The sequence below is a fragment of the Crocuta crocuta genome, unplaced genomic scaffold (genome assembly GCF_008692635.1).
Source record: "Crocuta crocuta isolate KB4526 unplaced genomic scaffold, BGI_CrCroc_1.0 scaffold45, whole genome shotgun sequence".
Lineage (NCBI taxonomy): Eukaryota > Metazoa > Chordata > Mammalia > Carnivora > Hyaenidae > Crocuta > Crocuta crocuta.
In genome coordinates this window covers 1,757,544-1,775,910 of record NW_027530544.1, presented here as the reverse complement: position 1 = coordinate 1,775,910, position 18,367 = coordinate 1,757,544, and the positions used below count along the sequence as shown (strand labels likewise).

General features: G+C 37.5%; 1 protein-coding gene and 1 pseudogene across 1 annotated transcript in view; both read right to left on the bottom strand.

Annotated features, from left to right (window-relative positions):
* Positions 1-18,367, bottom strand: part of SEC22A (SEC22 homolog A, vesicle trafficking protein) — a 79,542-nt gene that overhangs the window by 15,008 nt on the left and 46,167 nt on the right. The window contains exon 5 of the mRNA XM_077767616.1: positions 13,393-13,508. Within this exon, the coding sequence (XP_077623742.1) occupies positions 13,393-13,508 (116 nt within the window). The remainder of the gene's footprint in view (positions 1-13,392; positions 13,509-18,367) is intronic.
* On the bottom strand, positions 2,402-3,416 carry LOC144234379 (large ribosomal subunit protein eL21 pseudogene; annotated as a pseudogene).

The following is an 18,367-nucleotide window of genomic DNA, read 5'->3' as shown; positions in this document are numbered from 1 at the left end:
GTATTCCAAGTTGAGTTGAGCTTTAAAAAATCTTTATTTTTACCTGCTAAAGAGAAGATTATAAACATATTCTTCCATTCAATAAATATTCATTAAACACTTATGAGCCAGGCACTATATTACTAGACCTAGGACAGAAGACAAAACTAAGTCCATGTGAACTCAAGGAGCTTACTTTCTAATCAAGAAAGCAGGTATACCACCCAACAATTCACACCCAAAGTGAACTGATGGGATAGATGTGTGTACAAGACAAAGGGGAGCCTACTAGAGACCCATCAAATTCTGCCTACAGTAACAAAGGGTCAGAAAATGTTTGCTCAAGGAAGTAAAGCTTAATCAGAATCTTGATTAAGAATGAACTAGTGGAAAGGCTGACACAATAGGGAGAGAATTCTGGGCAAAGAGAGTAGCACATACAGTCTCAAGGAAGGAAGAGCCTAGGATGATTTCATGTTTTCTTGTTAAGACAACATTTGAATAATACCATTCAATAAGGTGGAAATACAGGAGGAAAAGTAGGTTTGAGAGCAGAAAACACTGAGTTTATTCATTTTTTAATGTTTGTTTATTTTTGAGGGAGAAACAGAGCATGAGCATGGGGGGCGTGTGCGCGCGCACACACACACAAGAAGGATCCTAAGCAGGCTTCAGGCTGAGTTGTCAGCACAAAGCCCAACACGGGACTTGAACCCACCATGATATTATGACTTGAGCCGAAGTCGGATACTCAACCGACTGAGTCACCCAGGAGCCCCTGACATGGAGTTTGTTTTGGACATGCTATTGGAGGTGTCAATGTGACATTCAAATAATTATACGTCACAGATATTTAAGTCAGCTTCAGTAAAGGGTCAGATCTAGAGATCCTAGGTTAGTCATCTATTTAGATAGTTGTTAGATGAAAGGCCTATGACAATCAAGTATAAATCTTAATTATGGATTGGCTCCTAGACTGGAGAGAGAAAGAAAAAACACTATAAAGGATATTTGGTGTCAATTGTAGAAATTTGAATACAAACTTTATAATAGATAATACTACACTGATCTTAAAAATCTTTGACGTAATAAAAGTATTGTGATTATATAGAATTCCTAGCCCTTAAAGCATACACACTGAATAATTTTGAAATAAATTGTCGTGATACCTAGAATTTTACTTTCAAATGATTCAGGAAAGAAACAGAAGAGTAGGTAGGTATACAGGTGGGTGCTAATTGTATTTTTTTAAATGTTTCTGTAAGTTTGAATTCTTCTAAAATAAAATGCGCAGTGGAGGGGAAAAGGGGATACATATTTTTTTTAATGCTATGCAACCACTAAAATGAATGCAATAGATCTCCAAATACTTACATTAAATAATCCCCTACATACTGTTAGGTGGAAAAGATGCAATTAAATATGAAGAACATACTACTGGGGACACCTGAGTAGCTACGTTGGTAAAGCATCAGACTCTTGATTTCAGCTCACATCATGATCTCACAGTTCGTGAGTTTCAGCCCCACTTTGGGCTCTGTGCTGACAGTACAGAGTGTGCTTGGGATTCTCTATCTCTCTCTGTTCCTCCCCTGCTTATGCTCTCTCAAACTTTAAAAAAAGGGGGGGGGACATACTTTTCTGTATGTCTTTTCTATATTTCTGAAATATACTTTGAAATACTTTGAAAAGAATAATTATATAAGTAAAAATACAAATAACATATATACTAGCATATGCATATAATCTTTCTAGGATTATAACCCAGTGGTTAATCCTGGGGAAGACAAATGGGTAAAGAATTACTTATTGTGCCAATTACAGGCTCTGAAATTAAAGATTTGAAACTAGGCATGTGTACATTTTACTGTATGAGGATGTACATGTACATGATGATGTGTATGTACATTACCTTTTTTGAAAAATGCATTCATGGAAACATCCAAAGAGAACATGTAATGTTAAGAAGACTATAAAGCCAAGGCAGAACTGGAGAACACCACTATTTAAAGGACAGGTGAAAGAAGAAGTTTACCAAATAAAGTGAGGAACAGGAAGATAAAAAATTACAACAGGAAAAAACTGTTTCTTGGAAATGAGGGGATAAGAGAACGTCAAGAATAATATAACATAATAAAACTATTAATAGTGATTTATTTGCTTCTGTTTTCTAAAATATTCTTTCTGAAATTAAAGTTACTTTAAAAAATTTTTTTAATGTAAATATTTTTATTTTTGAGAGAGAGACAGAGTACAAGTTGGGGAGGGGCAAAGAAGAAGAGAAAGAATCTGAAGCAGGCTCCAGGCTGTGAGCTGTCAGCACAGAGCCCGACCGGACCTCGAACCCATGAGACCATGGGCTCACGAGATCTTGATCTGAGCCGAAGTCAGGCATTTAACTGACTGAGCCACCCAGGCGCCCCTAAACAGTTACATTTAAAACGAAAAACTGAGCAGTACGTGTGATGAGACAGGCCGCATAAGACAAGGCCTCAAGAGTGGCTGCAATATTTGGCAACAGAAGGATACTGGTGAGTTTGATGGTCAGTACTTGAAAGACCTGAAGAGAAAGATCACAACAGATTAAGAGAATGGAGGTAAAAGAAGTGGGAACAACCAGTCTATTCTTTCAAAAAGTTAGAAGGGAACATACATCAAGAGGTTTTTTGTTTTTTAAAGACTGGCAAGCTACAGCATGTTTGTGAGCTAAGAGAAAGAACCAGCAGAGAAAAAGCAAATGGAATGCAGGTGAGGGAATAATAACTAGCAGCTGGGGGAAAGCGGGACAGAGGTTCAAGAGGGGGCATAGGAGTGTGTGTGAGGGAAGACACAACACAGTGAGGAAGGCAGGAGCGGAGGGGGCAGGGAAGGTAGGGGCAGATGTAGAGTTCGAATAAATTTTTTATTTAATTTATTATTGTTTTTTTATAATCTTGAGGTTTGTTTTTTTTTTGTTTTTTGTTTTTTGTTTTTTTACATTTATCATGCCATGATAGGGAATGGGTTCCAGCAGCTCAGGCTCCTTTCCATTGCTTCCCACAAGGTGTGCTTCTCTGGGTGGAGCAGGTTGGCCCTTCAGATGAACCCAAGTACCTTTTTCCTTGGCTTCTTTCTTTTTCTGATCATTTTCCTTCACATGCTTCAGGAAGCTATCTTGGCTCTTTGAGTACTTAATGTGTTCAATACGTACATGAATTCTCTTAGCAAGAATCTTGCCCTTGTTTGTTTACAACAATGCCAACAGCATGCTGGGTAACACTGTAGACTCTTCCAGCTTTGCCATGGTAACATTTGTGGGGCATTTCCTTGATGTTCACAATATCATCTTTCTTGCAGATTCGCATGTAAGTTGCCAAAGGAACAACTCCATGTTTTCTAAAAGGCCTAGAGAACATACGGCGAGTCCCTCTCCTCTTTCCCTTTGTGTTGGTCATTTTGGCAAATTACTGGAAGATGGCAGTTCTGGCCAAAAGGTCAAATAAAAACTTTAAAAACGTCACTTTCACCTTTAGGGGAATGCTAGGATACCAAAATATTGCTTTGAAAACTAACAAATAGAGGGTCACCTGGGCGGCTAAGTCGGTTAACCGTCTGACTTCCCCTCAGGTCGTGATCTTGCAGTTTGTGGGTTTGAGCAGCTCAGAGCCTGAAGCCTGCTTCAGATTCTGTGTCTTCCTCTCTTTCTGCCCCTTCCCCACTTGCACACACGTGCACACGCATGCACACATCCCCTCTCTCTCTCTTTCTCAAAAAGAAACATTACAAAAAATCTGAAAACAAATGGAAAGAATATTTTTTTAAAGGTGAGGATGAAAAACATAACAGATGAACATATAGGAAGATGAGGGAGAAGAGGATAGGGAAACAAACCACAAGAGAATTAAAAAAAAAATTGTTTTAATGTTTATTTTTTAGAGAGAGAAAAAATGCACGCACATGTAAGAAGGGGAGGGCAAAGAGGGAGAGAGACACAGAATTCAAAGCAGGATCCAGGCTCCAAGCTGTCAGCACAGAGCCCCACACAGGGCTCGAACCCACAAACCGTGAGATCATGAACCTAGCTGAAGTTGGAAGCTTAACTGGCTGAACCACCCAGGTGCCCAGAGACTCTTAACTATAAAGAACTGATGGTTGATAAAGGGGAGGTGGATGGGGGATGGGCTAGACGGGTGATGGGTATTAAAGAGGGCACTTGTTGTGATGAGCACTTGGTATTGTATATAAGTGATGAATTACTGAATTCTACTCCTGAAACTATATTGCCCCATTAACTAAAATTTAAATAAAAATTAAAAAAATAAATAAAAGTGAGGATGAAGAGAGGAGCAGAGGTATTATATTATAACCACTCAATGTTTTTGGATGATACCATTAAAATGTTTAATAATTGGGAAATACTCACTTTTTACTCTTACGTGGAAGAAAGGGAGCAAACTTATATAATGGACATGACACACATACATGTATATGTATATGCATATCTATAAAAATACAGAGAAAATTCAGAAATGATTTTTGTTTTCTTCTTTATACATTTTCCCCTCAATTCTTTAATAATGAGCATAGAATCAGGAAATATACTTTTATTTCTTTTGAAAGCAAGCAAGCACTGCTTCTTAGCATAGATAGTCTGCCACTAAATAAAAAACTTCTGAATTTTAATAGGTATTAACAAATCTAAGGGAAATAAAGAACTTAAGAAATAAAAGCAAGTTTATTACTTCTGCTTCATATTAGCCATTACTAACAATTTCAGAATCAGAGTCTTAGAATTTTAATAACTGAAGTGGTCCTCGAGCCTATGTAACATTAAAACCTGCATCTTGCAAAACAGGAAAATGAGATCCAAGAAGGTAAATAACCAACTCACCCAAGGTCACTTAGTTACTGGCAGAAGGTACCCCACTATCCTGAATGTCAGGGCACCATTTTTACTGCTGTATCAGAATACTCCATTTTTCTCTAACGCACCACATGAAAATTACTTCTAGACTGACACCAGCCTAATTAATATCACTGTCTCAAGGTTGCTCCTTAAAGGAACACAGGCAATATTAAACTAATGTGATAAAAGCTTATACATTCACAAGGTACCAATTCACAATAAACCTATTAACATCTCTAAACTCAGAACAAAGTTAGGAAAGGAGTGAAAATAATCTAATTTACACATTACTATGAACACCAAATCAAATTTTCCAACTTGATATAAAACTTTACTCATCCTCCACCTCCCCTGTTTGAACTTACACCCTAAAGAAATGCTTCAGTGCTATATTTTAATAAATGCCTTGTTATTACCCTAAGAAGCAGTTATATTCATTAAGAAGAAACACACTTTTTTGCCGAATCTTCAAACAATGCTAAAAATATACAGGAATGTTAATTCACATAGGTTCTCAAATTTAAATGTGCCTCAGGCACCTACTTACATATATAGAAGATAAATGTGGCCTTCATTTTTAGCATTCAGAAAGACTAGTTAAAATTCATGGTCTTAAAAAGGTAAACTTTAATATCAATGTACTGCTCATACTCAGGAAAAACAATACATATTTTCAGCTAAATCTATAAATATCCCCAAATAAAGCTTTGGCTCTTAGATTAAGTATTAAAGAAATGTTGAGACCACTTAATCTGTGTACTGCCTTTCTGCCTCCTCTACGACCACCATGATCTGAGTAACTCTACTACAGGTAACTTCAAAGCAAGGAAGTTTAAGTCCCATGCCCTAGAATTTACACTAGAGTCTACACAGCACACCATCTCAAAAAGATCAACTTTTGCTGACCAAAAATTATCTAGATTGACTCCAGAGATTATTTGTAACACAAAATACAATGATGAACCACAGAGAAGGCTGAGAGTATGTCTTAAGTTCAACAGCTTTAGGGAGAATAAAAAGGACCTTTCATCCAAGTCACAAAAATAGACTCCAAGAAAGGAAAATAAAAAGCAAAAGACCTCAGGTTCCCAATTTTGTATATATTTTATTTCCAATTAATTTGGGCAATAAAGGATGTATTTGTTGAAATTAATCTAGTTTGTACCCTTAATCCTACTCTGTTTAAAACTAAATTTATCAGTGCCCTCTGAATTCTGACATCCCATTCTCTTCTTCTGTTTGCCTGTTGTCCATTCTACCTTTCAGGACACAGAATCCTTAGAAGGCAGATACATCCAATGCTACATTGTGCTCCTTCATTATTCTTATAACAAGCATGGAAAAATAATTCCAAGCACCAGTCACTTTCCTCTATACTGATATAAGATCCCCAATAACTGCAACACTAGGAATCTCTACTTTTGGTCCAATTAATTTCCAAAAGCAGTGATTCTGATTTATGTGAGGTCAGAATTTGCCAGAAAATCTTTTAAAATTACTTACGAGTGACAAACTACCGTGGACTACATTCCTCCCAACTCTGCATTGTTTCCTTGTTTTTTTCTCTGAGCATCCCTGTTTTAGAAACCTCAATTATTGATGAGTGTATGTGGAATACGTCAGGTGGTTATGGTGGAACAAAGATTTAGAACAGTCCTAAAAGGGCTAAGTAACGAGGTGTCCACACTTTCCAGGCTGCTAAAAATCCCATACGGACCAATTTACAGTTCCTTATACCAGGTAAGAAGAAAACATTGTTTGGAACAGATTTAGTCTAGGACAACAGTGAAAAAGAAAGAATTCCATATCAACTATTAGAAAGACACATCTCAAAGATACAGGCATCCATTGAGTCCCCACATTATAAAATGATCTACTGATAAAAAAAAAAGCTCTCTTTTTCCCTACTTGTAATTTATCCCATGCTTTCCTCACAATCCAGCATCATAGTCTTAAGGAACTATTTAAAACAAGCAACTTGAAGCTTCTAGGGAAACTGCCTTCATAGAGGCAGTAACAAACTATAAAAAAAACCCAGGGAAAATGCTCAGGCTCCTTCTAACCCCCACAAAAATAGTTGCCTTTACTCTACTGAAATGTTACTTGAAAATCTACCTATTAAGTTGGGGTAACAAAAGTTGTCTTTTTTTAGGGGGTACCTGGGTAGTTCAGTCAGTTAAGCGTCTGACTCTTGCTTTTGGTTCAAGTCACAATTTCATAGTTCATGAGATCAAGCCCCATATCGGTCTCTGTACTGACAGCGTGGAGCCTGCTTGGTNCCTTTTTTCAAGTTTAAGTAACAGGTGCTAATACTCATTTTTATAACTTAAAATCTGAACAAGTATGGTTCAAAAAATAAAAATAATATAACATTATTAAATAATAATATAAACTGTGAAGAGTCATTCCTACACTGCTTCCCATCTATCCAGTTTTACTGCATTTATAAGTTTATCATTCCAGAGTTTCCTTATGCAAAGTAATAAAGATTAGAAGATACTTTAGGGGCGCCTGGGTGGCCTAGTCAGTTAAGCATCTGACTTCAGCTCAGGTCATGATCTCACGGTTCATGGGTTCGAGCCCCGCGTCGGGCTTTGTGCTGACAGCTAGCTCAGAGCCTGGAGCCTGTTTCAGATTCTGTGTCTCCCCCTCTCTCTCTGACCCTCCCCTGCTCATGCTCTCTCTCTCTCTCAGAAATAAACATTAAAAAACATTTTTTTAAAAGAAGAAGATATTTTTGATTACTTTTAATTATTTTCCCAGGTCATCTTTGGTGGGAAGTCCTTGGGGCTGAGCTGAGAGGGACTGGTGGATGCAGGGTCAGAGGGTCTCTAGCTCTCTCAAATGGCCACTATTCTCAGAGGGCACAAAGCTGTACACTGGACATTAAAACATGAATCACATTCCTGGACACATTCCACTCTGGCTGGGCCGCTGACATCTCCTCCTGGCCTGTGTGAAGGAGAAGGCTTAGCTCCTTCATGAGAAGAGAAAGCTGATCCACCAAATCCTAAAAGCTGGCTGGGTGCAACAAGCTGAACTTTAACTGCAAAGTGGAGCTGCATCTAATGAAAATTAAAGTCCAGAGAATGCTCCTCCCTTTCTGGTCTTTAATGTTGGGTGTGTGTGTGTGTGTGTGTGTGTGTGTGTGTGTGTGTGTGTTTAATAGATTTTTGTTTTTAGAACAGTTTACAGAAAATTAACCAGAGAGTGTACTACAAAGAGTTCCCATATACCTGGCTCTTTCCCTTGTTCACCATTTCCTCATTAACCTCTTACTTTAATGTGGTACATTTGTTATAACTGATGAGCCAACAGTGACACATTATCATTAACTAAAGTCTACAGTTTACATTAGGGTTCACTCCATGTTCTACATTCTTTGGGTTTTGATAAATGTATAATGACATACTCACCTTTACAGTAAAATACAGAATAGTTTCACTACCCTAAAAATCCCATGTCCCAACTATTCATCCCTTCCTACCTCCCCCCAAACCCCTGGCAACCACTAATCCTTTCATTTACTGTCTCTAGAATTTTGCCTTTCCCAGAATGTCTTATAGCTGGAATCATGTAAGTATGCAGTTTTCTTAGACTGGCCTCTTTCATTAAGCATTATACATTTATGGTTTAGCCATGTCTTTTAAAAAATTTTTTAAATGTTTTTATTTTATTTTTGAGAGAGAGACAGAGAATGGGAGATGGGCAGGTAGAAAGGGAGACACAGAATCCGAAGCAGGCTCCAGGTTCTGAGCTGTCAGCACAGAGCCTAACATGGGACTTGGGACTCACAAGTCATGAGATCATGACCTGTGCTGAAGTCAGGCACTTAACCGACTGAGCCAACCAGGTGCCGTAGGTTTAGCCATGCCTATTTGTAGCTTAAGAATGTATTTCTTTTCCTTACTGAATACCACTCAATTGTACAGATTGCTTGTTTATTCTTTCACCTTTTGAAAGACATCTTAGTTGCTTCTGATTTTTTGAAATTATGAATAAAGAGGATATAAACAGTCATGTACAGGTTTTTTGTGGTTAGAAGGTTTCTATTCATTTGGGTAAATATACATAGGAGTATGATTCCTGGATCACACAGTAAGGCTAGGCTTCATTTTGTGAGAAACAGCCAAGCTGTCTTCCAAAGTGACTGCCATTCTGCACTCCCCCCAGCAATGAATGAAGACTTCGTATTGTTACATATCCTCACTACAGTGTTTAGGATTTTGCCACTCTAATAGTTTAGTAGTATCTTACTGTTGTTTTAATTTGTAATTCCTTAGTAACATATAATGTTGGATGTCTTTTAATATGATTTTTGCCACTCAGATTTCTCCTTTGGTGGGGTATCTGTTCAGTTCTTTTGTCCAATTTTTAACTGCATTGACTTTCTTGAGTTTTAAGAGTTCTTTGTATGTTTTGGATACAAGTCATTGGTCAGATGTGTCCTGTCTGTGGCTTGTATTCTCAGTGGTTTATATTCTCATTCTCTTAATGACCTTCACAGGACAAAACTTTTAAAACTTTCATGGATCATGATTCTAGTGTTGTAACTAAAAAGTAATTACCAAACCCAAGGTCATCCAGGTTTTCTTCTGTTATCTCTTAAAAGTTTTGTACCTTACATTTAGGTCTGTGATCCATTTTGAGTTAGCTTTTTAAATTCAAGGTATAAAATTTGTGTCCAGACTTTTTTTTCTTTTTTTTGCATGTGAATGTCTAGCTGTTCCAGCACCATTTGTTGAAAGATTATTTTCTCCACTGAATTGCTTTTGCACCTTTGTCAAAGATCAGTTGATTGTACTTATGTTTCTGAACTATTTTGTTGTACTGATCCATTTGTCTATTGTTTTGCCAATACCTGTCTTATTATAGTCTAACAGTAAGTTCTGAAGTTGGGTAGTGTCAGTCCTTTGATCCTTTGATTTCCTTTTCGTCAGTACTGTGTTGGCTATTCCATCTTTTGCCTGTCCATATTAGGATCACTTTGTCAGTATCTACAAAATAACTTGCTGGGATTTTGACTGGGATTGTGCTGAATCTATAGATCAAGCTGGGAAGAACTGACATCTTGACAAAGAGTCTTCCCACTCATGAACATGAAATGTGCCTCCATTTACTTAGATCTTCTTTGATTTCTTTTATCAGAGTTTTACAATTTTTCTCATACAGATATTATATATGTTTTGTCAGATTTATTCTGAAGTGCCCCATTTGGGAGGGGGGGTGCCAATATAAATGGTATTGTTTTTAAATTTCAAATGTCAACTGTTCCTTGCTGGTATATAGGAAAGTAACTGACTTTTATATATTAACTTTGGATCCTATAACTGCTATAATCATTTATGAATTCTAGGAATTTGTCAAGTCTTTGGGATTATCTACATAGATAATCAGAACATCTGTGAATAAAGACAGTTGTACTCCTTCTTTCCCTATCTGTATACCTTCTGTTTTCTTGTCTTACTGCATTAAGTAGGCTCCTCAATACAACGTTGAATAGGAATGGTTAGAGAGAACATCCTTGTCTTCTTTCTGATCTTGGGGAGAAAGCATCTAGTTTCTAATCAAGTATGCTGTTAGTTGTAGAGTTTCTATAGATGTTCTTTAGCAAGTTGAGGAAGCTTCCCTTTATACCTAGTTTGAGATGGGTTCATGAATAGGTATTGGATTTTATCAAATGCTTTTTCTGGATCCAAGACAGGATCATATGATTTTTCATCTTTAGCCTGTTGATGTGACGGATTACATTAACTAACTGTTGAATGCTGCACCAGCCTTGCATACCTGGAATAAATCCACTTGGCTGTGGTATATAATTCTTTTTATATATCACTGGATTCAATTTACTAGTATCTTATTGAGGAGATTTCTGTATTCATGAGTTACATTTTGTTCTGTAATGTCTTTTTAAGTGTAAACAGGCTGAGTAATCTCAAAGCTATCAGCCAGTTGCATGTAAGTGGTAATCCATTTAATCAGATTATTGTTCTTCTGAACCCTAAACAACTGCAATGAGGCAAAGACAGTACTGATCAGAGGGAAAAAAACACTTAGGGATTGAGGCAGGCATGAGCCAGTTCTAGCAGCTCAAAAGCATGAAAAGCTATAGTTTATACTACTTTCCTTAGCTCTGAAGTTATGAAATAGAAGAGGGAGAAGGAAAGAATCAGTTGAGAAAATGAGGGATAAGATATCTGAGTGTCTGAAAGAAACTATTTTTTTTAAATGTTTATTTATTTATTTTGAGAGAGCAAGAGAAAGAGGCTAAGAGAGAGAGAGAGAGAGAGAGAGAGAAAGAGAGAGAGAGAATCCCAAGCAGGCTCCACACTCAGCACAGAGTTTGATGCAAGGCTTGATCCCATGACTGTGACATCATGACCCAGGCCTAAATCAAAAGTAGAATGCTTAACTGACTGAGCCACCCAGGTGCCCCAGAAATTACTTTCTTTAATCGGTTTTGTGAGATACAACAGCCTTGTCTGGCTTTTAACTTAAAAGTAATGAGGGTCTAAGGTCCAGGTTTCACACTTGTATACTGTCTTTTGAATCAGGGATGGTTAAGGCTCTACAGCACAAACACTTTTCTCTACCCAGATCTGTTCTCTCCCCTTACTTATTAATTTGCTACAACCGAGGGTATTTGTAACTACAGAAAACGATCTTCACAATTTTTGCCAACTCTAAATACTAATTATACCATTATTACATAAAGTTGACATTTTATTAAAATTTATTTATTTTAAAAGGAAAATTTTAGGGGTGCCTAGGTGGATCAGTCAGTTGAGCATCTGACTTCAGCTCGGGTCATGATCTCACAATTCGAGGGTTTGACCCCTGCGCTGGGCTTTGGCACTGACAGGGGGCAGGCAGCTTTGGATTCCATTCCCTATTTCTGCCCTTCCTTCCCTCCCCCCACCTCTCTCTGAAAAATAAACAAACAATTCTATATCTCTATCATTAACAGATACTAGTATCTCTTACCAAATAGTTATTTATTATATATTAATAAACATTAAATATATAACTCTTAAAATTCAAAACATTTATCATTCTACCACCTAAAGTCATTTACTGTGTAACCAGTGATAAACATGCCCCATACTTTGAGAAATACTCACCAAATCTAACCTTCTCCTTCATTTTATCAGTAATGAGACTGAGGACCAGAAACTAAAGTGAACTACTCAAGGTCATAGAGCTAATCAGAAGCTGAGCAGGACAACCCTCTCTCTTTCATCCACAAATAAAAACTAACTCTTCACACATCTACACCACTGTTCTTTCCACTACAACAATTAAAAAAAAAAAAAAAGGGCAGGGGGAAGAGAATAGATTACTTATTAACTTTTTCAGTCAGTGGTCTCCAAATTGCCTGTTTCTTTTTGGCAGGCTAACTAGCTCAAAATTGAACTCCTGCTGGAATAAAGTTAACCTGGCTAGGGAACAGGGGCAGAAACACCAAGGGACAGGAGCCAGCTGTCCTTGCCTGAAAAGGAAGAGGGGCTTTGCCTGAGGGCTCAGGATATTTGAAAGCAGAATTAAAAAGTCATGAGATAATCCCCTCCCCACTTGAGGGACAGCTCAGCTGCTTAAAACCTGTGATATCCTCTGCTACTGGCTTCAAAGAGCTCATGACATTTGGAGGGTACTCAGAACACCACGGATTTTTCCCCCAAACAAAATAAGCAATTTTGAAAAAGAATATAAGGTGTGTTAGGTGAGTTTTTACGAATGGTATTCTGAGCTTAATGCTGACCAAAAACAGAGAACTTATTTACATTGCAAGTGTCAAGAAAAAAGTCTTCAGAGAAAGTGAGTAGAATCAAAGGTAAGAAAAGCTGTCCAGTCTGAAATGTGCTGAACTTCAAGAAAAGAAGCTTCAAAAACTTTACAGAAAGAGAAAAGTTAGTATATTCTGATAGCCAGTCTCTGAAGAAACTCCACGGGAAAAAAGAATAGTTGGCAATATCTGAAAAAAAAAATAGTGGTTTCTGGTAGCCACCAGTTAAAAATTGAAAAAAAGGAGATAACAAGGTAGAAATACATAGAAGTGGGACAAAAACCTGTCCATAAATGCCTTCTTTTTTTTTTCCATTCCTCTCTGTCCACTCAGATCCTTCTAGGTCCAGCTCACTCCTCCTCCACCAAGTCTTCTCCTACTCACACTGACTGCTCCTCTTCTCTATGTCCTTGGTAATTACTGGTGGACGGCTCTGCTCCACCCCACCCCGATTCAACTCTAGACTCTGAGACGCTAGTGCTCATGTCACACACACCTTGGTGTCCCCAGAGAACCTACAAAGAGTGCCTCCTACAGAGTAAATAATAAATAGATCCTAACTGAGTCAAAGAATCCAACTAGAAAGCACTGTTCGTAGAGAAAGGGGAGACTGGAGCTGGCATACAGAATGCAGAATCTGAGCATGCAATGTAAACTGTACAATACCCAAATCAATTCAAACCAATTGAGTAACAAGTAGAATCAACAGGCACAGTCACCTCAAATTGCAAAATTAGCACAGTACCTGCAAAAGACTTTCTATGGCATGAAAACCTCGAATTAAATTCAGAGCTCCACATAAAAGACTGAGGATAAATGCCACAATTGCTGACAAAGTTGCGGGTTCCAGTCGCTGGTGAGCTGGAAAATAAAAGAAACAGTTAGAAATGAACACTACTATCTCATGTCAGCACCTATAATTATGTAAAATGAAATCCTTTGCTAAATTTAAATGGGTCAAATATGGATTAATCTTCACAAAGTTACTTATTAATATATTAGTAATTATTTTTTTAAATGCAAAATATCTGGCAACATGACAGCTTCACTGCCCTGAACTCAAGTTCAACTAAGTTCTTTTTCTCTAAATTTTTAACAAAGACATCTAACTTGCACTTGGGGTATACCATGCTAAGGAGGGCTCACATCTGGCAGTAAATCATGCAAAAAAACTTACTGTCTAAATAGGTCCACTACCTGGAAGCATTTGCAAATATTTGCAAAGGTGACTTTGCTTGAAAAAATCACTGCATAATTCCTATTTTACTGAAAATGCTTAGATAACATTTTTAAGGACAAACATAGTTTGCTTTTTTTTAAGCCAAGCACTCCCTTATTTGGGTTCCAGGTCTAAAAATACCATGGGATATATGTGAAAGCTCCTATATAATCACCAATCTGAACTTCACAATAGAACAGTCTTAGGGCTATGAAGTTCATGATCTCTGAAGAGCACCTGAAGACCATGACATATGTTAAAACACTAGCTAAAAAGGAAAGTGACCAGTTTATCTTTACAAATGTATTCCCTTATCTGTCAGAGCTTCAGCAGGGTAAGCTGAAGCTTAGTATAGTTATATACCAAAGTATAGTTCTACCATACTTTCCCCTTTATCCTCATCTTGGGCTTAACAAAATTAACAACGGAGTCTAAATGGAAATACAAAACTAAATACAGAATCATCTAGACCTCAAAAAGGAGAGAAAGACGACAGCAGAACTATAGTTAGATCATTTTATTTAAATCACTGAAGTATAAGAGCCTTAACAATGAAGTTAATGAGGTAGAACGTTAATACAAGAGAAAGGCTTAAATCTTTGCAACTCATATTCAGCCATTATAGCAGAAAAGCTTCCCTCAACAGTTCACTGAAACACAAAACCCCAAATATCACAAATAGTATTTATGTTCCTCAAGTTCAGCAGAAAATGCAAATATAGGATAACATTTTCTTAAGTTTCTTCTGTGCCCAAGCTGATTGCTTGGTCTCTCAACCAGTTCCCTTGAGATTTTAATATGAAAGAAAACAAAAAATTCAAAGTCTTTGTAAAGTATTAAGGCCAACTTTTATCTCAGTAAGAAAAACAGTCACCATTTAAAAATCTATGCAACTTGAGACGCCTGGGTGACTCCGTCAGTTAAGCATCCTACTTCAGCTCACATCTTGATCTTGCGTTCCATGAGTTCGAGCTCCACATTGGGCTCTGTGCTGACAGCTCAGAGCCTGGAGCCTGCTTTGGAGTCTGTCTCCATCTCTCTGTGCCCCTCTCTCTACACCTCCCCTGCTCGCACTCTATGTCTTTCTCAAATATACACATTAAAAATATTTTTTTAAATCTATGCAACTGGTCTACCAATTAGTCATGTTTTGTAGTCCCTGTCCATCCCTGCCCCACCTTCTCAGCAGTAAGGGAAAACTGGCCTCTAATAAAAAATGAAATCCTTAAAAATGGGCCTTAAGCATAAAACTACCTAACAACTGAACAGATTACATAAAATCACACTTCTAAAATATGCAAGATTACCTTACAAAAAAAAAAACCCCAAATAATATGCTGTATTATAACTTAAAAATCTCAGCTGTTTATGGTTAGGTACAATATGGTCATTCTTGAATGCAAAAATTTTAATACAATTGATCAATATCTAAGAAATAAATAATATGACTAGATAAATATTCAGTTTCTAATATTTGTCTCTTGGCCTTGGAACCTCTCTTTATAATTATAGCATATAATTTATTATTTACTATAAAAATTATTTCAAAATGACCAGAAATATTTTTAAAACAATGAAAACAAATGAAAAGCCTCTTTTAACAAGGACAAGGCATGTATTATGCTAAAGGACAGGCTGGAGCTATGCCAAATCGCTGGGGGAAAGAAAGTCTCAAGGAGAGATTCACCAACTCCCACCCCAACCCCCTAGGACCTGTAGGAATGGTTACCAAGAAAAAATTCCAACAACATACAACATGAGTGTGACAATCCTTAAGGACAATTTCTCATGTTAACAAACTGAACAAGATATTTAATCACATTTTAATGTATTTATTATGTGATATTTCAGTAAAATAAATTTTAGATTCATTATTCACACTTAAATTTGGCACTATGATAGGCACTACTAGGTACAGAGTGGATCTGGAACAATAACAAATGAGAGGCAGTGTAGAAAAAAAAAATGTTGCTGAATCCAAAGCAGTGTCTCCTGGTCAAGTGTTTGTTTTTACTATTATTGTCTTCTGCTACAATGCCATTTCTTTAATTAGTCTCCTTGAGCCCAATATGGCATTTTCAGGACAAAATTAAATTTTTTATGAAGCAATGATTAATGAAGAGTTTATAAAAGTTCCTTAAGAAGAGTAAGTCTCTTGGAACCAAAATGCTACTGCTTATAGAGAATATATTTATTCAGCAAATACTCTCTGGCACGATTCTATAGAAGAAGCTGTGCAGAAAGTACAAGAAATGGGGGCACCCGGGTGGCTCAGCTGGTTAAGCATCCAACTCTTGATTTGCCACAGGGCATGATCTCAAGGTTTGAGAGAGTAAGCCCCATGTTGGGCTCTGCACTGACAGTGTGGAGTTGCTTGGGATTCTCTCTTTGCCCCTTCCCTGCTCACACGTTTTCTCTCTCTCTCTCTCTCTCAAATTACACTTAAAAAAAAAAAAAGAAATACAAAAAATGATTTACACAATTTGCCCTCAAGTTCTTTTGAAGGGAAATAGATAAGTCTATGTAAGTAATAAGCATTCTAAAATAAAAGAGTTAAGGAATTCTGAAGAGGAAAGATAAGTAGGGGGAAGGTGGTGATACAGGAGTGGTAAGAAAACCAGGGAAGATCTTTAAAGATGGTTAAAATTTAGACAGGTACAAATGGGAAGAACTGCATTCCATGCAGAGAAAAAGAACGTGAGCATAGAAATGGAAATGAGGGGCGCCTGGGTGGCTTAGTCAGTTAAGTGTCCGACTTTCGCTTAGGTCATGATCTCGCGGTCCGTGGGTTCGAGCCCCGCGTCGGGCCCTGTGCTGACTGCCAGCTCAGAGCCTGGAGCCTGTTTCAGTCTGTGACTCCCTCTCTCTCTGACCCTCCCCTGCTCACGCTGTCTCTCTCTCTCTCCTAGAAATAAATAAAACATTTAAAAAAATTTAAAAAAAAAAAGAAATGGAAATGAGATGCAAATAATAAGAGCATGAAGAACTACTACCTCTGCCAATCCTACTAACAGTGGCTGCTCTCAATGTGCCAGGCCCAAGTGATTATATGCATGTCTCATTTCATCTAAGAACCCACTGAAGTAGGCACTATAATTATCCCTGTTCTTTACAAATAGGAAACTAAGCTTTAGGGAGATTAAGTAACTTTCCCAGAGTAAGTAAATGAACTGGGAGTTAAATCCAGGTAGCCTGACTATACTACTCATTCTCTTAAACACTTTACCATTGGCCATTGCTAGTGGTTTTGTCTGGCTTAAAACAATGTTTGTGAAGACAAGGAAGAAATAAGGTCAGAAAGGGAGGCTGAAGCAAATTAACAGAAAGAAATATTAGGCTAAAAATTATGAACAAGGCAGACAATGTGGAAACACTGAAGAACAAAAGACTGATATGATTAAAGCTATGCTTAAAGAATATTAATCTATTAATAGATTGTAGAGATTAAAAGCAGGAAGACAATATTTTCTTAGTGCTTTCTTGCTAGGTACACATTGTCCTGCTTGTCTTTCAAAATGCAGTACTACATAAGACAGGAATGACTAACTTCTTGGTGTCTAAATTTTCTCATCTGTAAATGGAGGTTAAATAATTTGCTATAAGTCAGACAGACGATAAGTGTCATCTTCACAATTAGCACTTGGGTCTATCTGTAAGACTGCAAAGCCCATGTTCTTTCTACAATCTACCTTAGGAAGTTCTTGAGGGAGTCATTGTAAAAGACCGACTGAAAAGAGGGCCTAAATCAGGATAGTGGCAGCAGGAATGAAGAAGAAAGAGGTTGAGTGATATTATAAAGGTTAAAACTAGTAAATGTAGCAATTAATTAGATATGGGAAACAAAAGGGAAAAAATTAAAGAAAATGTCAACATTTTAAGTGTGGTTGATTGGAAAGATAAGGGTGCTACAACAAACCCACTGGAAGAAACTCAGGTTTGATAAAGAATGGAGACATTGTGGGCTGCCTGGGGGTCTCAGTCAGTTATGCGTGCAGCCTCAGCTCAGGTCATGATCTTGTGGTCCATGAGTTTGAGCCCTGTGTCGGGCTCTGTGCTGTAGACTCAGAGCATGGAGACTGCTTTGGATTCTGTGTCTCCCTCTCTCTGCCCCTCCCCTGCTCATGCTCTCTCTGTCAAAAATAAAAATATATTTAAAAATTTTTTAAAAAAGGAAAAGCTTTAAAAAAAGAATGGAGACAGTTTAAAGATCTCAAACTTGTAGTGATAAAGAGGCATGTTTCACAAGCAAGGGAAGAATGGAACAGTAGTAGAGCTGGAGAAACAGATAAGGTCTGCATCTGAAAGGAAGGGTTGGGATGAGATTATAAAAAAAAAAAGTAGGCCAAAGGCAAATCCTTGGTAAACACTACCTTTACCAAGAGGAAGGGGAGTCAGGCAAAACAGATGTAGCAGAACAAGAGGAGGAAAGAGCTTAATGAAGCCTAAGAAGGGGAGGCCATCTGGAAGAAAGATATGGATTAACAATGCCTGATCAAAGACA